The 27,592-nt window shown below is 41.3% G+C and overlaps 1 protein-coding gene across 1 annotated transcript in view; it reads right to left on the bottom strand.

Annotated features, from left to right (window-relative positions):
• Positions 1 to 18,946, bottom strand: part of ZFAT (zinc finger and AT hook domain containing) — a gene marked incomplete at its 3' end in the record, with an annotated part of 39,773 nt that extends 20,827 nt beyond the window's left edge. Inside the window, exons 1-3 of the mRNA XM_010138395.1 lie at positions 18,790 to 18,946; positions 13,202 to 13,462; positions 7,831 to 8,004 (exon numbers count right to left, since the gene is read on the bottom strand). Of these exons, the coding sequence (XP_010136697.1) occupies positions 7,831 to 8,004; positions 13,202 to 13,462; positions 18,790 to 18,943 (589 nt within the window). The remainder of the gene's footprint in view (positions 1 to 7,830; positions 8,005 to 13,201; positions 13,463 to 18,789) is intronic.
• Between the last annotated feature and the right edge of the window lie 8,646 nt (positions 18,947 to 27,592).

Raw genomic sequence — 27,592 nt, 5'->3', positions numbered from 1 at the left:
CCTGCTGATATTTTGGGACATTCTGCCATCCCCTCAGAACAGCAGAATATCCTCCACGTGCACTTCTCAAGCTCCTTTAGAAGCAGGAGCAAAGGGGTTCTACTGAACGCAGTAGGATCAGATTCTATCCCTCGGTGCTTTAGTGGAGGCAAAAATAAGCACGTTTTAAGATGTGATTGATTCGAGATTACTTAGGTGAGTGTTCTTTGTTTTCTGAACAGTGACAGGAAAAACTTAATGCTGGGCATCCACAGTCAGCATTGAAGGTAATGAAAATCCATGTAACCAAACCTCACGTATGTCAAACCAAGCACCCAGTATTGATTGATCCCCTCCTCTTTAGCTTCCCTGTCTGTAACACACCTACCCACATGTTCAATGGGAATGCTATTACCTTCAGAAGCTGAAATTAGATATATTTGTAGATTTATGTATTTTTTCACATACATATTACGATTATATATATATTTGCGAAATCTTCTTATTCTACTACCAAGCACTACAGAAAATTCTGAAAAAAAATATTTGTTTTCTAGTCTGATACTGGAAAATTAATAGTAAATGAAGGATAGTACACTGAATAACAAAAAGAAAGCAAGATAAGGATGAACACCCATTCATCCTAGGAAAAGAATGCTACAGGAGCTGTAATTAAACATCGTTCTGTCATGTACCGGGCACAAGGAAGGAAGAAAGGTTGCACATTGAAATTTGAATTAAATAATGAAGTTAACAACTTCAGGTAAAACTGAGATTTCTAAGTTTCACATTATTTTCTTTTTCTTGGATGCTACATTAGTGCCTGATCCCATTTCAATCCACCTGCTTAGAAGCTGTGGTGAAAAAAAGTACAACGCACCTTTGTGACAGGAGAAAGAATTTACAGTAAGCATCAAACAAACCTGAGACCCAAGAGCCTAGAAAGCAAAAGACAGAATCAAGATACTCTACGTATTTTCAACAGATTCCCACTGTTATTCATATACAAGTATTATAAAATGAAACACTTGAATACAAAGAAGTTCGAAGAATGACGCGTGAGCTATTCCGTTAACAAAAGGATGAAATTAATTCTTGTTCCACTCAAAGAGCATGTTCCTGAAGATATTATTTACAAAATACATGCAGCCTTAAGATAAAATCTCTGAAACTACAATTCTAAGAACACTAAAATAGACCGCAGAGCGTCCACAGTCCAAAGAAAAGCAGCTGGATAGCGATTTACTAACCCCAGTTTTCCTAAAAGCCTTGTAGCCTGCAGAGCAGCAAAGGCATCGGGAGAAAGGCAGGTAGCGCTCATGGGCAAACCAGTGGGGGCTACCCAACATGGCTGAAAGACTTGGGGACGTCAAGAGGCGGAAAGCAGGGCTGCAACAAGACAAGGGAGAAAGATGGGGATCCTGCGGGTCTCTCAGACTGATTTTAAGGGAAACGGAGATATTTTTAGAAGAGGACATGTGGAAGGATGGAAGTCTACTGAAGCTTTTTGTACCAGACAGGACATCAGCCAACCCTGTAAATAAACAGACTGTAACAGCGCTGTTGCTCGCTGAACTGGCCGGATCTAAAATTGGGGGGTTTTGACTCCTGATTTTTAATAACACTTTCAGTTCTGTACCACAGATTCTGCAGGCTGATCAGAACTGACCTGCCAAGTTTTCAACCAAAATGTTCCCAGAACACTATGACCTCTGCTCTTCCCATCACACCCTCTCCCACCAATGCCAGGTTGTCTGGCAGGACCGCATCCCCCAAAGTGCTCGGCAGTAGCCCAGTGAAGTGGGATCCTGCCATTACAGCACAGGAGACATAGTCCAGTCAGTGGGTTCTGTAGAATCACAAAACCCACATCAGACACCAGACCAGTAGTTCAATATAGTAGTTCCCATAGTTCAATATTTTAAAAATTGAAGCAAGTTCTCCTTTACTTATTATGACCCAGTTAAAGGAAAATAGATCTTGACCTGCTCTACATGCACAGCTACCTCTTACAGCCCTCCCAAACATGAGACAAAGACCCTCGGTAAACGCTCTGCACTGAACCTCCCACCGTGCTCTTCTGCCTTTCTGAATGTTTAAGTGTTTCCTGAAAAGATTGTTGAATTGTTTAACAGACTTTTGTGCTATCACTACACAATTTTAACCGTCCTAAGCTAGGTGGAGTAGGTAAGTATTAACTCACCAGTGTTTTGCATACTTGGAGCGGACAGAATGCTGCAGGTCATCCTAGCACTGCAGCCCACATTCCCCGTGTAGTTGATAGAGAGACAAATACGTCTGAAAACCTAAAGAGGGAAGTCAAATTCATCCCACCCTTAGAAGATGAGGAAGCATTAAGAAACATTAGCTGCCTCCCTCCACTCGGGGTGTTGCCCAGGCACGGACTGCTAATGGACCAGCAGCCACAGCAATCACTGCTATACCATGAACTAATGACTATAGCATAGGCTCAGGAAGTAAGAAACTTTGCTTCTAGGCTCCACCCAAGCTACTAGGTAGTAAACCCACACGTCCCTCATCCCAAAAGAATGTCCTCAACATCGTGTCTCTAAAAGCAGATGCGGGCTAAGGAAAAGTGTAAGAACAAGACAAACAGATACAAGGTCTGGTTTTCCCACAAAAATATCATTTGTCAATAAGGAAGACAAAAGTTTTCCCAACTACCTCCCTAGACAATCGTTTCCAGTCAGAGTACACAAATACCAGGAGGAATAAAAGATGTTTACATAACTCTCCTGATCACTTCTTTCACAAAAACCCTCCGTCCAGTACAACTATATCTCTATTTAAATGCAGAACGGACTGGAGATTACCAAACTTTATTTATGCCTTTTGCTTTCCTCTTTGCAGTCCATGTCATCTGTTGTAACTCAATCTGCTTTAAGAGTAATTTAGGCTTGAGTTCCTCAAGACAGTCTGACAGCAACTTCTGCAGATAAGCGTTACCCCCAGTGCCTTATCTCTGGCCCAGACTCAGTGATGGCCTCCAACCCCTTACCATCTGCCCCTTAGAAAAGCAGCTTGCCCTTCGCTATGGAGCTCTCCAATACTTATCAACAGCCTAAAAGGAAATCTCGATGGAAGGAATTATTAGGAGTCACCATCAACCAAATTCCTACTAAAATCCAAATTCTGTGAACTTCCTACAACTGGTGAATAAGAGACAGGCAGGCAAGCTCCCTTGGCGAGTCTGACATTCAATTCATTCAGACATGTCAAAACCCCCACAACCATCATTCCATGAGCTACAAAAAACAAGTAATCTTGAACAGAAAAGACTGTTATCAGTTTTACAGAAAAAACTGTCATTAGGTAAACCACGTCAGCCCCAAAATTGTAAATAAAATGGTATTCTGCTACTTCTTCCCAAAAATCTCAATCGGAGAAGGAACCAAGTATCCTTAAATTGCAGCATGGAGTGTACTAGCAGCAGAACACAGCTGGCCTTTTACAGACAGTGGCTTCTCAGTGCACATGGGGGAGAGAAAATCACAGCATTGGTCTAAGAATTTGTAGGAGAAAAAATCCAACTCCTTTAGAAATCAAAAAATAATTACCATTAAGAATTTAAATATCCTAGGCTATTTTTGTGTATCTTTTGTATATCAAAAAACCAAGATTTCTACTATTGACCATGTTCACAGGAACTTAAAACAACTCTCTTAGTAACAAGCAGAGTCTTGAAAATATTACAGGACTCACGGAGAACAACAGCTTAAATGTTCAAAGTAGAACGTCTCCTGAATCAAACCAATTGAGCGTGAATAATAAATTATTATTAGAAGCCTTGGTAATACTGCAGCAGTTAAACATGGGAAATATAATGCCTAAAAAAAAACAGAGGACTGAATATTTGGAAGAGTTTACTCACTGGTTCTTAAAAACAGACTATGAACAAAAGTATGTGTGGTTCAAAACTAAGTATTTTGAGATCTGCATATAATTGTATTCATTCACTCTCACTTGAAATTACAATGCTTACAAAAAAACTGTACTGTGTTAACCTGATAGCAGGCATGCATGTTCATAAACACAGAAAGCCACCTCTTCAGGGTCGTTGGGTCCCTCCAGTTAGAGAATAATAGAACGGTTCAGGTTGGAAGGGACTTTTAAACACCATCTAGTCCAAGCCCCCTGCAGTGAGCAGGGACATCTGCAACCAGAGCAGGTTGCTCAGAGCCCCATCCAGCCTGACCTGGAAAGTTTTCGGGGATGGGACATTCACCACCTCTCTGGGCAACCTGGGCCAGAGTGTTTCACCACTCCTATAGTGAAGAATTTCTTCCTTAGATCTAATCTGAATGTGCCCTCTTTCAGCTTGAAACCATTACCCTTGTCCCATCAGTACACTCCCTGATAAAGAGCCCTTCCCCCTCTCTCCTGCAGGTGCCCTTTAAGTTCTGGAAGGCTGAAACAAAGTCTTCCCAAAGTCAGCCTTCTCCAGGCTGAACAACCCCAACTCCCTCAGCTTTTCTTCCCAGAAGAGATGTTCCCTTCCTCTGATGATTTTTGTGGCCCTCCTCTGTCCCCACTCCAATACGACATGTCTTTCCAGCACTAAGGGCCTCCAGGGCTGAAGCCAGTACTCAAGGTGGGGTCTCAGCAGAGCAGAGTAGAGGGGGAGAATCACCTCCCACTTCTGTCGATACAGCCCAGGATATGATTTGTTTTCTGGGCTGCAAACACACATTGTTGGCTCATTCACTTTTTCATCCACCAACACCCCCAGGTTCTTCTCCGCAGGGCTGCTCTCGATCTACTCATCGCTCAGCCTGTATCTGTGCCTGGCGTTACGCCCACCCAGCTGCAGGACCTTGCACTTGGCCTTGCTGAACTTCATGAGGTTCGCACAGGCTCCCGACTCAAGCCTGTTGAGGCACCTGCACAGAAAAAAATCTACCGCTTTTATCCAAACCGTATTTACTCTGCGGGTTAAGGCACACTTTCCATTTCAAGTGTTCTCCAGCTGTAGAGCTATTACCTTTCACAGGCCTCCCAAGTAAACACGAGGAAAAAAAATCAATGCTGTCCAACCATCCTTTCTGGGCAGTTAAAAACGAACTGATCTGTTTGTCCAAGGGCATTTTGAAGAGATCGATTCAGTCATAATCCACTGAAACCACCAGTAAAGGAGTGTCCCAAACCCAAAGAGCGTACAGCAAAATTACAGCTGTTAACCTAATACTCCTAAAAGCACCTTTCATTTCAGGAGGGAGAAATACAGCCTGAGTGTTTCCTTCAGCCTGTGGATAGAATACAACCAATTCTTAAAGTCTTTATTACTCTAAATGTCAGAATGCTTATCCGACATCTCCAGCGGGATGGACTCCAAAAGGGCTGTCACAGCATTTCTGAAGCTAGGTAACAGGTGGCTACAGAATGCTAATGCCTGTAGAAAGATGAACTAAGTTTTGATAGTGCTTAAGCACTTTCAAACTTCATTTTAAACTTAGCTTTACAGATGATCTAGCACACAGAATGCAGGGCAAAGGGAGAAATGTTCTATTTATGTTCTCCAGCAGCACTCTATAGTAGAAAACCACCTCTTCAACACGTGATAAATATCCTGGAAAATGGAATAAAAGGCTATGAAAGACCTTTATAAAAACTCCAGACATTAAAGTATTTCTGAGGAAGGGGAACAGCCTAAGATTTGCTAGTGACATTAAAACACAGTTAGATCATGGAAATTAATGAAACAATAGAAGGAAAAGCAATGAAAAATAAATTAAATTGTATTAAAAGAAATACTTTTCTTTTAAATCTTCAAAGAGTTAACCACTTGTATATTATCTTCCAGCATTTCCAAATGCTGAAAAGTAGGATGATAATTCATGACTCTCTTAACAGCAATGACTTTTGTCAACCAAATAAATGGGATGACCTTCAAAAATGGCTACAGGTTCACACTTGACCATAAATCCCTTCAGCTCATTAAAGCCGTTTGAATGCAACGTGTTAGGCACAGACAGCTCCAATGTTGAAGTTATTCCAATATTTTGAGTCACTCAAAAAGCGTGTGTAAAGAAAACTCAGGCTTTTTGCTGTCTGAAGAAGAATTTTACTAGGTAGTAATTAAGATACCAGTCTCAATTTCTTTTTCCATATCACGTGCTTACTACGTTTTCTTCTTGCTATTGGGGTTTGCTGTTTTTTGCAATATATATCTACACTGCAATATATATTTTACTGTTGTATTTGCTATTATTTTGTTTGTCTCTTTGGGCTGCTTTCCTAAGAAAAGGGGTCTTTGATTGCACTGTCTTCCCTGTACATGTCTTTCCTTTCCCTCTTGAAAGTTCTGACAGCCTTTGCCAGAAATATAAAGATCTCAAAGACAAAAATTCAAGGTTCATAAAATTTAGCACCTGAAAAGAGGAGATCCCGATGACAGCTCTTCCCAAAAGCCTTGAGGAAGGGACAACGTGTCGATAAATCCATAAACTAATATCTACATGAACCCATTTACTGACACCTAGATGGGCCCCTTAACCAGCCATCACTGGTCCCCTTTGCCCAAAGGAGCAGAGGACATGAGGAGCAACACACACGTGGTACTGAGGGGAACAGGCACCAGGGTGGGGGAGAAGCTGCATGCGGTGGGAAAGAGGCAAAAGAGGTGGGGGACACAGTGGGAAAACGAGTGTTTAGCATCAGCTAGGAAAGAGCCCAGAGTTACACCACATCAGACAAGGGCCTGTGGTCAGTGAAACCAAGCAGAGCAGACCTTGAACCGCCCTGCAGCTGGGTTTCCACACCACCAGTGCTCACCGGTCCCCTTCTGCCTTCCCCCGTATTTGCAATACTGCCAGACCAAACTTTTACTTGCTCAGTGTAAGCCCAAAACCCTGTGGGATGTAGCTCAGACAATGAACGTGAAGGTGTTTCTTACTTCCCTTTTAAGCACGCGGGATATTCGTAGGTGAGCTCATCCAGCTTCCTCTACCACCACAATGAGAAACACACTTTAACAAACCAAGTCCAAGCCTATCACAGATCTCAATACCTAAAGACATTAAAGAACAACACCGAAAGTCCAGCTAGCTTCCAAGCTACAACAAGAAAATAAACAAAGACATTCTAGTTGTTCTGAGAGCGATAAGCAAAACAAATATTCAGAAATGTTAACAATAATGAAAAGGAGAACAATAAAGCTACAAAGCTGAAAATAATGCACAAAACTACTGAAAAGACATTCTGTCAGTCAGTGAGTGAAATGTTCGTACAAACAGGCAAATGCAAGTCTAGTTTAAAAACGAATAGTTTGAAATTATTCCAAAATCCTTTGATGAAAAGGTACTATAGAAATTTCTGGATGAAGAATTCTTTCATCATGACATATGATCTTTACTTGATTTTCAAATATCTATATATATTTTCTGTCAAACTATTTCTACACATAAATTTTGTTATAAATATGCTATGGTGTTTGTATTTTCATAAACAAATTTACATTTATTGCAAATATGCACATAAATCAAGAGCTGTATTAAAAATATTACAGGGGAAAAATACATTCCTGTTCTTTGGTCACTGGATTTTTTTTCATTTTTTTCTTTAAATCTATTCACAGACTAAAGATAACTGATGGGAATGCACATAACCACACCCAGGCCCAGCATTCACCATACCTGTGAAGCAAAGTGATGGTAGTTCTAAAATTACCTCGCTGCCAAATGCAGAGATTCTGTATCAAGATAATCAAGTAAGACTAAATATTTTCCAGATAATAAATACCCTACACATTTCTGTCTTAGACCAGTGACTATTTCATGCAGTGTCAGCACGGACAAAAATGAATTTGATTATACAGCTGGTGATGCGGATTACCTGGAATAGCTTCATGGGCTGTTAAAACCACACTTATAATAGGATTTTTAGCTCCTGAAACCTGTTCAGTCTCCTTAGTTGATGGAGTTTTCTCTGTCTTCTGAACTCTGTGCCTCTTTGGGGTTTTTTCTCGCTCATCTTCCTTCCTGTCAAGTTCAACGTCAGAATCATTACCTGAAGAGCAAACATCAAAAAGAACGTAACTATGTACAAAAGAAATGCAGGTAACTCAGTCACGAACACTACAAGAAAGAATTAGGAGAAAATTAATGCTATTGTAGAAAGAAATAAGTGTTATCAAAACAAAACGTGTTGCACAAGTCCCTAAAGGGGAATTTTTTTCCTTCTACTTAATAAAACTGGTGTCATACACAAACAGAGAAAAGTGTCAAAATAAAGAAAAAATCAAAATATTAAAAATGGACTGCCAAGTTACATTTGTGTTTCTCAATTATCTTGACATTACTGTGCATTTCTGTGAAAAATTCTTATCATTTCACGATTAATGAATACATTTTTCTCCTTTCCATAAATAATTGTTCTGATGACTCCAAGATTATTTCTCCTAGCACTGGATTCACTATCAATCTCATTTAGTGGAAAGTCTTCCAACAGTCTCTCTGGATTAGGCTGTTTTCCTCCACTCTCACTGTGAATCAACAGCCAGAAACATACTTTTCTTTTGTGGTGTTGATTCGAGAACTGAGGTTCAAAACAGTTCTGTGGTTCAATCTAAACTCCTGACATGTAACTCTTCACTTTGAAGGCCTGGACTTCTAAATCACTCCCTAACTTCTGCTGCTAGGAATATCTCCAGCCTCTTGACTCGGGGGACTTCTGGACCTGTTAGCTAGAAAGCAACACAAGAGTTGTATTCAAAACACTCATCTGAAAGCAGAATGAATTATCAGTAAAGAGTTAATTTGTTCCTTGAAGCTGTGTCTTCCTTAAAGCAAATGAGGAATTCGTTACTGAAATTCTGAAACAAAAATAAGAAAAGTGTTTACATATAAAGAATTAGCAGAATAAAAACAGAAGGTTTATACATTATAGCCATAAAATTTCTTTTATTCAATGAAGTGGTAGAAAATGCAGGCCAGAGAAAACAAACTTGGCAAATGACAGCATTATGCACGTGTTCCAGAGGTAATGAGTAAGGGCAGCAAAAACAGATGGAAGAAAATGATAAATGAACCCAGTGATTTTTTTTTTTCCTCCTGAATCTAAAGCAGCTGAACATGATCTTCAGAATAAGCTGGTCACAGAAGCCACAGAATCCTCTGGCTGGGAGAGACCTTTGAGATCATCGAGTCCAGCCGTTCCCCTGCACTGCCAGGGTCCCTACACCATGTCCCTCAGCACCACACCCACACGGCTGTGAAACCCCTCCAGGGATGGGGACTCCACCACTGCCCTGGGCAGCCTGTTCCAGTGCTGCACAACCCTCTCAGTAAAGAAGTTCTTCCTGATACCTAACCCAGATCTCCCCTGCCGCAACTTAAGGCCATTTCCTCTTATTCTGTCACTTGTCACATGGGAGAAGGGACCAACCCCCACCCCACCACAACCTCCCTTCAGGTAGCTGTAGAGAGCGATAAGGAACACCCATAAGTGATTTTAAGATGATTTATGAGAAAATGAAGTATACACAACAGGTGAGTAAACCTATGTCCCCTTCCTAGGGACAGGCATTTTAAATGCCTGCTTCTGCTTGTGCCAGGACAGTGCTGTGCCTTCTAACGTGATGCAGAAAGGGTTGTGTCTGTGTTGAGGACTAAGCTCCTGTCACCTCGGAGTCTAAAACACCACATCATATGAACTGCTCTGAAGAAAATGAACCCCTTCCCAGCCAGACCCACCACAAAGTGAAAACATTCTCGATTATGAATCAGATGTCCATATAGTACTAAACTGTGCAAGAAATCAAAAACGTGAGAAAGCAAAAAAATACTATAGAAAAATTAGAAGCATTAGAAAAACAGATAAAAGTGATTTTGAGTTGGAATAACATGGATAAAGAGCGGGGGGAAACCAATCCGTATGTATTAGGCAAGAGGTCAAAGACTAAGGGAGAACGTGCAGTCAAAGCTCCTTGTGATTTTTGGCCATCTACTCCAAACTACTGAAATGTGCCTGAAATGTGAGAGAAGACTCTGGAAGGTTCAAAGACCCTCTTCTCCATCTAGCTCTAAGGACTTTGGGAATGAAGAAATGTCATCAGGTTAGAAGTTCCAGCACTCCTTTTCTCGTATACATCAAAACAAGTGTTATTTCAACAAGTGTTTGTCTCGGGGATGACTTTCTCTAGAAAATGTTAGTATTAATCACAGCTGCTGAAGTAACTGAAATATTTGTTGAACATTACACACACATAAAAACACACACAAAACAAACACCAGGTGTAATGCTTGCAGTACTATACGCTGAGGCAGCTACACCACCCTCTGTGTATGACACGATTAGGTCCAGTACCATTTGATGACAACGAAGCTACAGAAAAGTCTCCCAGTAACTGGTGACAGGATAACCTGCAATTAAACCACATTAAGGTACCCACAAGCTACATTTCTAGATTGCCGCTACAGACAGAGCTCTAGTTACGCAGTCAGTGAAGCCTACGAGCAATTCAGCTCACCATATGTTGCTCCACCGGCTCCCATGAAGTACTGACTTGATCTTTGATGAGTATAATTACAGCTTAGAAAAATTAGAGCATAAACACACATATACAGACAGGTGCTAGTCCCGAACAGAATCCCACCCACAGTGACAGTAAATGCAAAGCAAAACACATTAAAAAAAAAAACTTCACTGATAAAACAATGGGCTCTAAATTGACTCTTAAGCCTCAGGAAAGACGTGGCTGCCTTTCTAAATAGTTTCCTGAAAACCTAAGTTCAATACTCAGCATCAGCCAGAAAATCAAACATAACCTGAGGAATCATTAAGAAAAGAGTAGAACAGAAAAAAATTAAAAATAACAATCTATGCCACGGTGTAAACCAGGCTCCTGTGTTTTGCACACCACTTGTAGTTCTGGTCCTCCACCTTAAAATAGTCACAGCAGAGAAGAAAAGGGCAAACCAGATGCATAAACAATTTCCTTACAGTCTAGTTAGTCTGTTACTTAAGACTCAGACAGAGTACGAACAATCTAAGTGCAAATACACAGACTTCTAAATGATGAACCTTTTGCAAGAGGCCAGACAAACTTCTTATTCCCCAGAGTTACAGAGTAAGATGGCACCCAATGAACTGAGCAGCACTGGGTTTCACAAACACGCACAAGTACCACTATTCCGCTGACTACATAATAATGCTTTTAAAGACATTAACACAAACATACCGAAAACTAGAAAACCAGACAGCTTCGTAACCCACGGAGATAAATGACTGAGTTTAACAGCCTTCAGCTGCCAACAGTACGGGTGAAAACTCTAGTTCATGAACTCTGTCAACAACTTTGACAACTAAGAACCTTTGTGCATTGGGGTATTTTTTTTATTTTTATATTATGAAAAGGTCCTCATGAAATTAACAGACAATAATACATTTATGACTTGTCTTTTCAATTTTAGACTTTCTTGTTCACATTTAGAAGGTTCACCCATCATCCTCAAAACTTTCTTCATAATGAAAATTGAGTCTCATACCAATTCAGCTCCAAGAGCTCAGATTTTAAAGAACGTGTTTTCTGAGCCAGCAAAGCAACCCAAGTGTGATGAAGAACCCCAGGCAGAGACCATGCTGTTCTTGTGCACTCCTCAGAAAAAGTTTTGAACTACTTAATGTAGTCACATTTTCTTAAAGGATAATAACACACAAGCTACTTTCACCTACTGTATTCAGAAATGGAAAAGCTGTCCCAAAGCGGTTCATATGGTAACGCCATAAAGAGGTTATTCTCTCTTTAAAGAAGGATCAGCACTTTAGTTTGAAAAAGCTGCCCGCGTGTTTTGTGGCAAAACAGATCAAGGTAAGATTTAGGGCAAGAATAGTTAATTTGAGTTTATACCCTGATCTGTGATTTAACTTTAGAAGGACATTAGAAAAGGCAACTTTGCCAAAATAACGCAAACGTTAACATCGTACCTAGCCCATACAAGCAGCACAGAGCAGGGACACTTGTGGTGTCAGGCGAGACAGCTGGAGTGAAGGGGACTATGCAGAATTGAAAAATCCTGCCACTGATGATAGTAAAAAATAATCAGGTATTTAATCAAAGCAAGGGTTTCTGTGTTCTGCCAACATATTCTGAGCCCATTTTAATTAGTCTTTGCCACAGAAGTTAAGCTCTACATCTCACTGAAAGTAAAATACTCACACTAGCTGTGTATCATACTGACAGACTAAACACAGAGGGGTAACAGAAAACTGGAGAGAAATCAATGACACATTTTGTCTGTAAGTAGAATCAACAGGACACCATGCTAAGCAACTATAGCAAAGACAAAAAGCTAATAAAACCATAAAACACATGAGCTTAGAGAACTTGGACAAATGTATTACCTTGTACACGTGTGACATCCACCTCTGAGCAAAGTTAAATAGGCAGCTAGACTACTCCCTTCCGAATATCCTACCCTACCCTATTCCATCCCCTTCCATTCCGTACGCATATTCACTGTTGTCTTTTTAAACGGGCTTCCAGAGAGGTGGCTGCTGTCCCAAGACTGACAGTGCTTAAGAGGCATTTGGACAATGCCCATAGTAACACGCTTTAGCTTTTGGTCAGCCCTGACGCAGTCAGGCAGCTGGATTAGATGATCATTGCAGGCCCCTTCCCACCAAAAACACTCCATGCTGTTCTACTCTAAAACTTCGAAAGGCTGGATATATTCAAATCAGCCTAAAAGCTAAATTTAAACAATGAACTCTCCTGCTCCAAAGACAGTCATTCACATAAAGTTTTGTAAAATAGGTGAGTTTGGAATTAGATTTTACACAGGAAAAGAATCCATCCAGAAAAGCAGTCTTGAAATCTACCGAGAGAACAGGACAGGAACACCTCTACAGGATCATCCTTCCTCACCTACGTGAGATCCTTACCTCTGTGGCCCATACCGCTTCCCACTCGAAAACCATAACCCTTTTTGTTACAGCTGCTCACGCAAAAGGAACATTTCAGGCAGTTTAAGACAATCATTAGTACAATAATCATTTTGATCTTTTTGAAAATAATTTAAAATAGCTTGTCTGACTTTATTGTTAAAGTTTTGATTCAACATGCTTTTTGTGTTAAAAGACACAGACGATTCCACTCTGTTTAACCTTAACACTGGGGACCAGTTGTTGTTACCAGTCAGGTCACAGCGTGGGAACACGCTGTTTCACAACATGCTTCAGGTATTTTTCTTGGATATTGTCTTACCTCCGTCTCCTTCTTCCTCTCCTTCATTTAAAACAATAATGCAGATATGCTTCCTCAGCTGACGAGTGTTGGAGAACTTCCGATTGCATTTCCTACACTCCAGGCTGCCCGGTGAGACTTCAGACGGTTCCGGTCCTTCTTCTGTCCCAGGCGGAGCTTCTTCACTTGGAACAGCGTTGTTTTCTGCCACATCTTCATCCACACAAAACTTCTTAGTAGACCCTTTTGGTCTGCCCCTTTTCCTCTTCGCTACAAGAAGCTCTAGAAAAGAAAGTTAAAGTTAAAAAGAAGCTATAATTAAATTCCAAAGCTAATATCCATCTGATCTTTGATCTCTGTAGTATCAGAGACAAAGGACCAGCACGATTTTGCCAAGAACTCTGCTTTGAATGTTCATAAAAAACCAACCAAACTTAAGTCTCATGCACGTTCCAGTCACAGCAAAGAAGTCCCTTGTAGTTTTTTTTACACCAAAATATTTCCAAATCTTGAGACTTGTGCAAAAATAAAAAATATATTTATCTCAGAATTTCCAGCTTTTACTGTTGGTTTGGGGTTAATTTTTGGGAGGTTGTTTGGGTTTGTCTTGCACAGCACAGATGGGAGGAGTTTGAAATATATCTTCTGGGTTGTAAGAGGGAAATGCCTAGTAATTAAGCCACTGCTGCCCCTTCAAAAGCTTGGAACTATCTTGAGAGTATTCAAGCTAAAAGAGACCAGTGGTACCACACAGAAATTGTGCCTCTTGTGAGAAATATACGTCTCCTGCTCCTGTTCCAGAGGCTTTCACCAAGGCCAGGTTATACCAAGAATAAAGATAAAGAGCTGTCTGAAGCTTTTTATCAAGTGTTTATCAACCCAATAGCCTGCCTACCTTCTGCCTGATAAACTGAGACTGGCAACATAAAATCTGAAAAATCATTAAAGGGGGGAGGGAGGGAGGAAAGAGGGGGAGGGAGGAGTGAATAATTTTCAAGTCATGTGCCAAAAGACCTTACTGACTTGGCTAACTCAGAGCATATGGAAAGATAAATGACCTCAAGGAATCTTAAGGGAAGAAAATGCAAGAGAATAGGATGCGGTGGCAGCACCTTCTTCAGAAGCTGTTGTTCATCGTTCCCCTGAAGTATACCAGACAAACAAAAACCCACACACAGAGACCACAGATTTGAGTTAATCATGCAATTAATATCAAACGAAAAATAAAGCATTCTGTCTTGCTGCAGGACTGAGTACCCGTCTGCTTAAATATGATGTGATAGAAACTCTAAAAGCCTCATTATGAATAGGAAAAAACCCACCCTCCATCAGCAGTGTTCTGGATATCTGAAAGCAATTTTGTCAACTATCAGCCAAAAAGAGAGAGGTGATTCTAGTGCTCTCAAAACTCCTCGTCGCTATCACTAATCTTCTTTTGATCAGGTTTTGGTGCCTTGAGTTAAAGAAATTCACGTGATATTAAAACAAGAAAATTTTATCTTCATTCAACCTGTGAAAAGGTCAGAGTTTGCCCATGTGTCAAACCTAAGATGAGGCATACAGGTGAGGTGCAGCCCAGGTTCCTGTAACTGAGCCAAATCCCAGGACTTGGAGAGTGAATGTAACCACCATTCTCCCTGCGTACAGTATTCTTTAAGCTCTTTTACGATGCCATCACCAGATTACCCAACAAGAAGAAATGAAGCAGAATCAGGTACAAGAGCTACGCTGCTTCTTGACCGTTTTAAGTACACTTAATGAAAACCAGAACAGCACTTCCACAGCAAGACAGAAATTGAAACAAAATCTGGTACGCAAGTGGAAATGTGAAAACTGCTCCTTCAGAAGGTGGGTGGTAGATCCTCTTCTATGGCCTACAAAATTCTAGTTCTCATCACTGTGCCTGCTAATGATGTCGCACACATATAAACAATTTTACAAACACTTGTAAACAAGCCTAGAGTAGAATTTCAAACATTTATAAAAGTTCACTGGCAAGTGCTGGGTAGCAACATACACAGGGTCAGGAGGACTCATATGGGCAACTGATGCATCACCAGAACTTCCCAGGCTTATGAGTGACCCTTGCTCCTTGTTGTCCTCTGTCCATGACAAAACACATCTCGAGCTACTCTGAGTTAGCAATGCCGGAGTCGAATTCTAACGATGCACACAACCAGCAGTTCCTGCGGCGGCTCTCTCCCCTGCACTGCACTAATGACAGCTCCGAGCGCCACCTCAGGTTACCACCACAGAGGAACTGCACACCAGTGCACTGGCGTTCACCTGCTAGCACACAACCAAGTCAGTCAGAAACACCACCGCTTGCCAGAAAAAAGAATCTGCTTTACTGTTAAAAATAAAGTAGCATATTAAATAAATAAAAGAAAGCCCAACACCTACTCCAAGGATGCTTAGTCAGAAGAAGAAGTTTTAAATTGGTCATTAAAAGTTTTTAAAAGTAAAGTCCTGTTCTCCCAAGACCTGAGCTGTTTCTGGGGATTTCACACTCATCACAGACTCACTGAAACCAATCTTTACCTCAACTGCTATTGGATGAGCAATGGCAGTGCTTGGGGAAGACATTCTGTGCTGTGTCATATAATTATGTACTCAAAGACATAAAAAAGGCATTTCAAAACGAGAATAGAGAAATGAACTGCAAATCTATTTTTATACTGTTCCTTCATAGGAATTATTTGCAAAACTTTCTCCAAATGTGTCCATTTAATAATCAGTTGTCTCAAATATATTCCGAACATAACACAGAACATTTCCATTGATGAGGCCTTCATGTTCTTATACAGCAGAATTATATTTAATTAATCCCTTGACACCCTTATCCAAGCAATGTATATACACACACACAAACATACAGTTTATACTATATATAAACACACACACACCCATCTCAAACAGATTCTGCTGAGGTCTATGGTCACTCCCATTAAGTATTTGTCTGGGATCATGCTACATGAAAATAAAGGACCACATCCAGACCTCCAGAGCACTAGGCTCCAGACAACATGTTTTAAAGTTTCTATTTTAAAATAACAAAGTTGTATATAAGGAAACATAAAGTTAAAATAACAGTAACTTCACTGTTGAGTATTTTTAACTCTTCATAGATTAGACTGTAGACCAGGGCACATCAGCACTGCGGATTCCACCAGGCTTACTGATCCTCAGGACAGTATTTGCCTCAAAATCAAGCCTTCCCAAAATCAATTGACTACAGGACAACACCCTTAAAGGGTAGGATTTTCCAAAGTTACTTTATTAAGTACAGGAAAATGCAATAAATGATTAATACTGTACACTATAAGTGCATGAGAGATTTTTCTCCTCTAGTTTTCTACCCCTCAGCCTTAACTCAATCACATGTATAATTAAAGTTACACATGTACAAAACACCTTCCATAAACCATTTTAATGTTGTAATGGAGCGAATACCTCTGACTCTAGAACAGGTATAAGACATCCCTGTTAAACGGCTCCTTTTCTCCAATCCTGTATAAGTGAGTAGCTCAACACAGTCACCATACTGCCAGCTGCAGCGTGATTCAAACAAAAAGTTTGTCAGAAGTCACAAGACCCTTGGGCAAGTGCTCACTTAAAACCTCCTGACGAAATTTTAACAGCCAGATGCATTATGCAACAAAAAACCTTCCTCACATGTCAGTATAAAAAGCTTATATTTAATGAATTTCAACAGTATACGATTGTATTCAGAAACTTCTCCACAAGGTGTCATACAAATACATGCAGATAAATCTCATCCACAGCTCGCTATGGTTACTGTTGTGTCTGCATCCTGGCACCAAGGAACATCTCTTTCCCCCAAACGTGAGTGCACGCTCTAGTTGTGTCCTATCTTCATCTACAGATGGGGCTGATGCATATGCCACAGTTTTAAGTGATTTTAACTCCTTTGAGAAAATTATGATACCCAGGGTGGAACTTCCTGCAAGATTTCAAAACCGATAGAGCCCGCATCTCATAATGCAGATAGAGCCTAAAACAAACAGTGATGCATTAGGGAATAATTTTATGAACAGACAAAGCTAGTGCTACTGATGCAGTTGCTCAAATCATTGCCAACCTGACTAAGTAGAAGGGAAAAATAAGCACTGAGTTTTGACGAGCACTTTGAAGGAGATGCAGATCACAGCAGACAGTTATGCAAGGCAAGTCTATGCAGAAGTGGAGTACGAGTGACTTCAGTTAACCAGCATCATTTCTCAAAGAAAGATGTCACACACCAGGGCAGGACAAAACGTGACCTATGTAATCTGGGTAACAGCGACATCTGACTGGATCCTTGGCTTCACTCGAAAAAATTCTAACATCATCTGACCAAAACAGTTAGGACAAATAAGCTCTAAACAGACCATGAGCTAACTGTGGGAAAGCAGCGTGACTAAATAAAACTCAGCAGAAAGCACTGCCACTAAAACAACTTTAGAGTAATAAACACGTATTACTTGCCTAGCATTTTACTTGTTCACAGTGCTTATAAAATCATTAATTTATTACTCAGGCAGAACAAAGCGCTCCATTAACAACTCAGCGTTCACTCGTCTATACCAGTTCTGGAGCAGTTAGAGTGTTTACCAACGCCTCCAAGAGAAACTGCTTTCACAGAACAGAAAGATGTCCGTCTATCAGTCAACAAGCACTAAAAGGAAGATGCAGTTTAAGACTGTCACTCAACCATCACTTCTCCTTTTACTGACAATTCCGAATTACTGAATTACCCTAAGAGAAGGGCCCACTGAGAATAAAGCGTGTATTATGAACTTTGAAAGTTTTACCTGCTGCAGCTTCCACACCAGGTGGGAAAAAATGGATGCCTTGAAAGAGGAACTCTCCAAATTCATATATTCAACGTCTAAATACTCTTATTTTTTTAAATAGAACACAGGCAATAATTGAATAGTACCAAAGCAGAGACTACCCTCTGATCAATCTGTGTGATGGGAAATATTAAAGTATGTCTTGAATACAAGTTGAAAACTATGTGAAAGTAATTCACCTTGACATTCTTACTGACAGCAGGTGGCAAAGAGTTGGACTACGTATCTGAAAAAGGTGGCACCATATGATCATACCAGATGATGAAAACTATTCACCAAGAACAAGGAAAAAGGTAACTTATGAATAAGTAATTTAACATATGAATGTTATATTTTACATAACTAGATTTGTTTTTAAAATCCAGAAATCACAATGATTGGAAAATTCTGGTAGTGGTGTCAAGGAAGAGGTTTGCTCACAATACAAACCCGTTGCTCAGCAGGGGTCTGACAGAAGATATCATTGTGAAGTCTAAATTCTTTTCAACCCATTGCTAATATTACAATAGATCACAATGACAATCAGTTAAAAAGGAATTAATGTCACTTCTTCCACTGCAGAGTGAAGTTGTTCAACCATCCCCTATCACACGCTTATCCAGGTCTATCCTCTGATCTACTTCACTCCAAACAAAATCCAGGAAACAAGCTGTTTAAATCGTTCTACACACAATACAGAACCATCACACCACGGCTTTTATTAAAAACTCCATCACTTCTGAATATGACACTCCTCTCAATCCATGCCTGTACCTTCTCCATCTTTGTTTGTGTTTGTGGGTACTGTTAGAGGCTGGAGCGGAATAATGATGTCATCCACATTGGTTCCTTCTTCCGTGTGCTTCTCAGAGACGTGCGACAGCAGTTCGGCTTGATTTGGGGAAAATAAGTTACACAGCTTACACATGAAGATGGAATTGATCCCTAAAAAACAAGTTGAAGAACACGGAGTTAATATTTCCAAATTTAAGTTGTTTGTGAACATCACCACTAGTTATTGAGATTTTGGTTCAGCCAACACAGTAACTATCTGTTAATTTAACAGACAATAACTAGCTGAAACAAAGAATGTTACCCCAGTAAATGAAGACATTCATAACAAACGCCCAAATTAATTAAAGATACGGTTAAACTTCTACTCAGATCCTCACATGACAAAAAGTTTCTCCTGACTCAAATCTTAGAAACTTTCTAACAAGACCTCAAAGGGAACTGAATAGACTAAGATTCCCCTTTCAGCCTCAGATGTTATAATTTTGTATTTTTTCAAAGATATGGTAAAATTATATAAGATAATAAGTCTTTGCCCAGGTTTGTTGTGTATACGCTGGTATAAAAACAAAGCATTTTCTCCTTTACAAAGCAGCTCTGATATACAGCTGGGCTTCAAATCCTAATTTATGTCCACGGACCTCACTACGATTTCCTACATGTACTTCACATTTCTGCTTACCTCACCTGAGCAAGTCTGGTTCTCTAATTACCTGTGTAAGTCTGGAAACAAAAGACAGAAGAATCACACAGAATCACAGAATCCTCTGGCTGGGAGAGACCTTTGAGATCATCGAGTCCAGCCGTTCCCCTGCACTGCCAGGGTCCCTACACCATGTTCCTCAGCACCACACCCACACGGCTGTGAAACCCCTCCAGGGATGGGGATCCACCACCTCCTGGGCAGCCTGTTCCAGTGCTGCACAACCCTCTCGGGAAAGAAGTTCTTCCTGATACCTAACCCAGATCTCCCCTGGTGCAACTTAAGGCCATTTCCTCTCCTCCTGTCACTTGTCACATGGGAGAACAGACCAACCTCCACGTCTCTACAAACTCCCTTCAGGTAGCTGTAGAGGTCAATATGGTCTCCCCCCTCAGCTTCCTCTTCTCCAGACTAAACACCCTCAGCTCCCTCAGCCGCTCCTCACAGGACTTGCTCTCCAGACCCTGCACCAGCTTTGTTGCCATGCTTTGAACTGAAGGAAGAATTAAAGACCATAAAAGATAAAAGAGAAATTTTCCTTCACAACAGTAACATTTGTTAGAAAATAAATATATTTTATTAAAAAAATTACATGCTTTGATGTGTAATTTTTGCTGGCCTTAGCCAGTTACCATGAGCATACACTGTAAGTGAAAAATGTTAAGCGCACAGTTTCAGGGGTCGTTAACCTTACACATGGCTCCACCACTGATGATCAAGTGAGGAGGAAGGTCAAAAACCTGCAGTGCTGTAGACCACAAAATGTCGCATCATATGACAGTCACAAGGATGCAACCACATTGTCTTCAGAGCTCTACAAACACCAAGTTTTTTATTCTTTTATCCCATCATTTGAAAAAAATATCAGGTCTCACCTTGACCCAGCTACATGGAGAATAAAGAGCAGGGAATAGAGGAAAATGTAAGGAAGGAAAAAGAAGTTTTGCTCTCAAAACAAAACACATCCTATCAGCCTTGGAGGCAATATTAACATTCAGCAATAACAAAAACATCTAGTATTTCATACACTCTGACATACAAGTTCTACGAAACATGCCTGTTGAGTCAAAAAAAACCTTAACAGTCTAAAAACCTCCAAAGTAGCAGCAAATGGAGAATTTCATTAAAACTGTCTTTGGTCAATGCTTCAAACAGAAATTTTACAAAACTTTCTACACAACACTTCATGGTGTTTGCGGGTTTTTTTAATTGTGATGTGAAAGCAAAGCCACAAGAGAGTGAACAACAATAAAGAAGGGTAAATATAAAGTTAATAGTTCAGAAAGACCCAGCTACAAAAAAACTCACCAACTTTTGGCACAGCGAATTGAAGGAGTTTGTCGGCTTTCTAAACTGCTGTCATTTGTTCCAAAGGTTTGGTTTTCCAGCAGTCCCTGCTCCCTTCAGCATTCACTGAAAGCTAACAACCACCAGGCAACAGCATTACCAGCACCCGTGTTCTTCAGCCACACTCACCATCACCCAGCCCGGAGGCTGGTGTCGACTGCTCCTCTGCCTTGCTACAGAAAATCAGTGACACTCACTGAAACCAGACCGGTTCAGCCGGTACTACTGGAGGTACAAACCACACCACAGATTAGCCCGATAAGGACAGAAATAAAGGGGTATTTCGTGAACTTTGTAACAAAAGCATCTGAGTTTGCAGAAGTAACACAAATGCCTCTGAACCAATAGGCAAACCATGGCTCCATCTCTCTCAGAACAGCTCTGAAAAACAGCTCCACTGCTGTCCCCGTTGTTTGGAATGTTTTCTGTACTACACACACACGTACACCACAGGTGTACAACATGAAATATTTGAAATATTCTCTGTACTACACACACACGTACAACATGAAATATTTGAAATATTCTCTATACTACACACACACGTACAACATGAAATATTTGAAATACTCTCTGTACTACACACACACGTACAACACACTCCGTGTGTTCTGAGCCGCTCAGCAGGGCTCCTCCTCAGGCGTTCAGATGTCTGCAGCACACACACATTTCCGTTTTGAACGCACAGTGTTTATAATGGAAATGTTCCTTTGAATCAGTTCCCTTGAACTAGTTCTGCTCTTTTAGCATTATTCTTTAAAAAAAATAAAGTGAATGAAGCCTCCTATTGGCCCAGTGGATGACAGCTGCTCTCTCCACGTGTAAACGCACGTTTAAGAGTCACACTACAAAACCCATGAGCATTTATCTACAGGTTTAACTAACACTGAACACAGAAATTCCGTTATTTAGCTGACACTTCAATTTTGAGGTTTTATTTGCCACCACCTCGGCTTTGCAGACCTGCTGGCTGGTTCCCCTAGAAGTTCACACTCATGCTTTGTGTCTCCTTCAGCAGTTGTCATCACTCTTCCCACACGACTTTCTCTCTCACTCCTGCCAGTAAGGACTTGGAGATGGGCAGAAGAGCAAGAAGAAACCCCAAAAGTCTCTTAAAGCGCCTGATCACACAAACTATCGCACAGAAACAAAGCTGCAACAAATCCAGCAGTGAACAGACCGGGTAGCAGAGAACAGGGTGTTGTGAAGGTGCAGGAAGCATCAGGAGAACATGCAGAAGATGAAGGCACTTTGCTCAGAGGTGGGATGGAAACAGAACTGAGTGAAGAGATTCTGTCAGGAAGAATGACTGGAAAAGGAGCTCAGATGGCAGAGGATAAACCCTGCTGATCATGGGCCTAAACAACAAGATCAGGAGTAAGCAAACAATAATTGATTAACTAGTTGCTAATTAGGTGGTGTAGCAATAGAGCAATGAATTATAGTCAATTAAGTGTAAAAATCAAGTAAGCAATAAGTTAATTAACTATGCAGGGAATCAATGATTAATTAGTGAAAAATTAATTACGTAGGAAATCAACAGAGCGATTAATTAGACAGCAATTAAATATGCAGAGAAAGGCAGGCACCGTAATCAAGTATGCAGGTAAACAAACCACAGGAACTCCAGCCAAAACCAGTTTGGAACCTTCCGTTCACTAAACACGCTTTGTGCTAACTCGTTACCTCCCGAATAACTGGTGTTATTGCCTTCTTAAAGGGGAAAGGCAAAAATTAAACTCTCATGTAAGAGAAGCCATTTCAGTTTTTAATCCTTCCAAGGCTCTCGACATATTTCGTAACGAGTCAATTGTTTTTCTCTACACTGGGCACGTGTACAGCCAAGGGAGAGGAACGGACTAGGCAGCAGGTTCCCTTATTGACAACCCCTTTCACGAAGCACAAAACTGTACCTGTGCTGGTTCATGTTGGAGAGGGGAGGAGACAAGGGGCAGCAGCAAGCACTTACCTCAGAAAAATCACTGAAATTAACAGTATGTAAGGGAATCAGGTAATACGTTATAGTCACGTACCCTTTTGATCACCGTATGACAACACCTAGTCCAGAGTTAATTCTAACTAATCAAAAAAGTTCATTTTGCAAAGTTAGACTAAGGGCTGGGTATTGTTTTGGTTTATTTTTAAATAACTATTTTAACAAGAAATATCGAACAAGGACACTAATCCGTATTTCTAAGCCATAAATCATTCTCAAAACTTTTCACCACTCTTCCCAGCGCAGGCAACAGTTAATTGTACAACAGCCTCCGAAGTTCCTCAAACGCCCGCTCCTTACCTCCCTTTGCTTCTATCTTCCCACCTACAAGCACGTCAAGGTTTGCAAAGAAAGGCCTTGGGGGGTGGTAGCTTCTTCACGGAACCTGCTAGATTTATTGGGAACAGGAACACACGCCTTCAGCTCAGAACCGCACCCCTGGGCCTGCTCTCCTTCTCCTAGTTCCACAACACCGGTTCCCTCTCCAGTGTCTGGCTGCACCGTCCGTTTGTGGTGGCTCACTAACCGCCCTGCTCCAGGTCTCCAGCAGACCAGCAAGAGCAAGCGGGGAGCAGCCCAGACGGTCCAGCACTTCACCTGATGGGCAGGTCACAGGACCTTCACTCTCCACCACTCAGGTTTTCCAGCTCTGCAGTAAGTCATTCCACAGCTCGCAGCACTTGTTGTAAATTCAGTCACTAGGTGAGAAGGTTGTTTTGGTTTCTTCACTTTCTCTGTATGAAAGCTCTTAAAAACCACTGTATGGATGGATGGCAGTCCTTCCGTTGTGCACCCAAGGGCACCCCCAGGAGACAGACTGCAGCAAGCTGAGAATGAGACACACAACATCAACTTCTTAAAAAAGATTTCAGGGTGTTTTTATCATTTATAAGGGGGTGTGGAAAGTGAGAACCTGCTTCATGAAGGCTATCTGATCAGTGCAAAGGAGGTCAGTAAGCTAATGGGATAAGTGACGAACAAGAGAACATCTGACAGGAGACAACAGTGAAAATGCCAAGGACCAGAAGTCTGCAGTTAGTAACTGATAACCAACTGATAACCAAGAAACTGCAGGCACAGCTCTGGAGAAGACTACCTACACTTTGTGAGTGGCAGGAAAAGAGAAACCAGACAAACAGGAAGATTTGGGACGCTTGAGGAGCATCTGCAGGACTAGGTCTGTTCGGTTCACATGGCAAGGCTTTGGTCGTGGAGAGGAGATTGCAGGGGCGTCTTCTGTGAGATGACACCAGGAGTTGCCCCGCCATGTCACAGCCAGCTTCCGCCAGATCCGGGATGGACCCACCACTGCCCAAACCTCAGCCCATCAGTGACGTTGGTAGTGTCTCTTTGAAAACATATTTTAAAAAGGGTAAAAAAGATTGCACAGCGGATGAGAGAAGGGAGTGTGAAAAATGTGAGAGGAACAGCCCTGCAGATCTGGCAATGTGCAGTCACCACCTCACAGCTCTATCGACCGCAGGCTGTCTTCATTCAGGTGAGTTTTCCATCACCACACCAACACACTAACGCGAGATCACTGGAGTAACACGAGGGCTCCTGCCCAAATCTCAAGTGAAGTAAAAAAGTGGGCACAACTCTTCCAGTTAAACTGTTGTTGTTGTTTTTATTGAAGAACTCTTCACACAGAAATGCTGAGCACGTATGAAATTCAGGTGTCCAACAACGACAAACAAGGCTTTTCCCTGATAGCTTTTTTACGTAAAAGCATTGAAACTGTGAGACAACGGTTAATCTGAAAGCAACAACTGAAAAGCCAATAATTGGTGTTTAATACAAGCAACATTGTTTCTCTGTAAAAAACATTACTTTAATGGAACATAAAAGAATTGGCACATACAGTACAGATATCCTATCCTCATGTCAAGCGCCTTAAAAATATTTTTCTCAGACACCAGCTCTCACTCCTCTGTGCGTGTGGAGGATTTTTTTTCATTTTGAATGCTACTTCAAATACACAAGATTTTCAAAAACATGTTATAACGTCTCGGGTTTTTATTGCTTCACTGGAGTGACACTTTGTTGTTGTTGGGTTTTTTACTTAAAACCTACTTTAATCTGCTTAAAACAGAACCCAGACGTATTTTTTAAAATACCATCAGATATGTCTGTGTGTTTTTAATGCCTTCAGGAAACGAGTACTGCTTCATAATCTCTCTAAAATATAAGCAACCACTAATTTTCCACAGGAAACAAAGAACAGTTCACACTAACTGCTGGGTTTGTTTTCCATTTCTTTGTAGTTGCTTTTAAACAGACCAATTTACATATCACTAATGCAATGCAAGAAGCCTAACAAGGTGTTAGGATCAGAATGCTCCACATTACCGACAGACTCTGAACAAGTTTCTGAAAAACATCGTTGTAACGCCAGTGGGTCACAACTACATCAAAAAATTGAGGACAGAAAGCAGGCTGCACTGTCGGTTGTATTGTAGTACTGTTGCTTCCAACCACCTGTAGAAAGCAGCTTTAGGGTCAAATCTGATTAACAGGCTATTTCAATGAGTGACAGGATCCTTGAAGAATGAAACCCTCGTGCTGAACAGAAAAGCACAGCGTTAGGAATGCACGAACACCACTCTGACCAGGGTGTGAAGGAGGACTGTGACACACTGCAGGGGATAAGAGAGGTTACAAAGACAGAAACAACAATATATTGTAGGCTTCAACTACCCTTAGATGGGTTAAATGCCGGGTCAGGATGCCAAGATTCAATGTCCAGACACCAGCAAGCAGTCAGGGAAACCGCAGGAGGAGAAACAGTTCTTGACTTTACCAGAAGGAAAACACGGGACCCCGTTCCAAGTGAGGCCACTTCAGAGTTACTTTTTAACTGGATTACAGAAGTACTCAATAATCTTTCAAGAGCGGGATAAAGAGGCAAATGTTTGTGTTTAACCTCGACAATATGAATTATATAAAGATAAAAAGCATCTTTAACAAAACAAAAACAAACCTCAAAAAGGACTTGAAGGGTTCCAAGAGGAGTTAAACCCTTAGAAGCAGCAGGCAGGCTATTTAAAAGCATCATATCTGATGCTAATCATCAAAAGAGGTTTTTGAAAGGGGAAGACAAAAAATCCAGCACAGCTCAAGAACTGTGAAAGGAGCTTCAGTAGAAGAAAACATCTTCACAGGAGTTACAGTTTTGTCAAAGGAGGAAAACAAGAGAAGACTGTAAATTGTGTCAAATTAAATGTAAAAACATGGGCAGGTCAATAAGGATAATTTTATCATCTTGAAAAATTACAAGCAGGATGCAGTAATTTTTTTAGAAGACCGCAAGAGTCACAGGCTTGCTGGAGAGTCTGTGCAGGAAAACGTAACCTGTACGTGAAAAGACCCTTCAAAGGAGGGGAGCCCGTGGCAAAACAAGATCTTCAATTTGCTGTTGCTCTAGAAGGGTTTGGAGAGGATTTCTAAGAAAGATCTCTCAATTACGACAAACATTTTAAACACGGCCTCAAAACTAAGCTAAGAACTGCACTACTCAAAGCCAAAACCTTCAAGTCACAACAGTCCCACAAACCAGATGGTCCTGGAACACACAGACCTACAAAAACCAGAAAAGCAGATTACTTCTGCAAAAGCACATTCTGGGCTCGTTCCTTTGGATATGGCTCCTTTAACTGGAAAAACAAAACCACTAAAATATAGCAATAATGATGCAAATAATAATAATAATCCAAATAATATCCGTGAAGGTGCAGCAATAAGGACAACCTACAGCACCACTCCATGCAAGCAGCAGTTAAAGTTTTTCTGCTTGGAAAGGATGGAACTGAGGGTGGAGAATAGGAAAAAGCATAAAACTAAGAACTACAGAATCAGGCGTGTTGTGGAGGAGATGACTAGCAAATGATCCCTCTGAAATCGCGGTCTCCTCTTCTAGCTACTGCACTGGGAGCAGCAGAGAACATGAAAGGAGGCGGTTCTCCATGGAACTGTGAGATGGGGACACGTCTGCTTGGTGCTAAAACCTCTTGGAAGGAAAGTCCATGAAAAACCAGTAAGTGGAAAGACTCTAGTTGGGGCTCAGCCAGCCCGTAAGAAGATCTAAGCGAGTATTGTGGACAAGGATCACTATGCTTGCCCTGTTCTTACGCTTCTCTATTTAGACATCCATCGGGAGTCACCGTTAGAGACACGATGTACCAAGCATGCCACAAAACTGAGATGCAGATCATTGACACCTCCTGAGACTGTTTAGGAGCATTAAGAGCACCAGACACCACAGATGTCAAGGCAGCTCAGTACCTCTAGCACTGAAATACCAGAGGGGCCGCTCCAGAAGCGATGCCTCCTATTTTATTCTGTTGCCCCGTGATGTCAGAGGGGGCTGTTGGTGATCTGGCAGTACAGGTTGAACCTTCCCACCAACATTCCATCAGATTTTGTTGACGTGCGACAGACGGCAGCAGAGGGGCCTCTGGCAACGTGGCATCTGACGTGGCAGCGTGTGTGAAGCAAAGGGATGTCACTGAGTCCCTTCATGCAGAAAAAATGGCCCCCGCTGACATTCATCAACGCTGCTCAACATTTACAGAGACCGAGCAGTGGGGGTCAGCACAGCGAGGCGGTGGGTGCCGTGTTCCAGCAGTGGTGGCAGCGGCGGGGGGGGTTTTTACCAGCGCGGCGTGCAGGGTCTTGTTCAGCAGTGGTGGCAGCGGCGGTTCGGGTTTTTACCAGCGCGGCGTGCAGGGTCTTGTTCATGG

This window comes from Buceros rhinoceros, unplaced genomic scaffold (genome assembly GCF_000710305.1).
Source record: "Buceros rhinoceros silvestris isolate BGI_N320 unplaced genomic scaffold, ASM71030v1 scaffold8196, whole genome shotgun sequence".
NCBI classification, from domain to species: domain Eukaryota; kingdom Metazoa; phylum Chordata; class Aves; order Bucerotiformes; family Bucerotidae; genus Buceros; species Buceros rhinoceros.
This window is presented reverse-complemented; position numbering and strand designations above follow the sequence as displayed.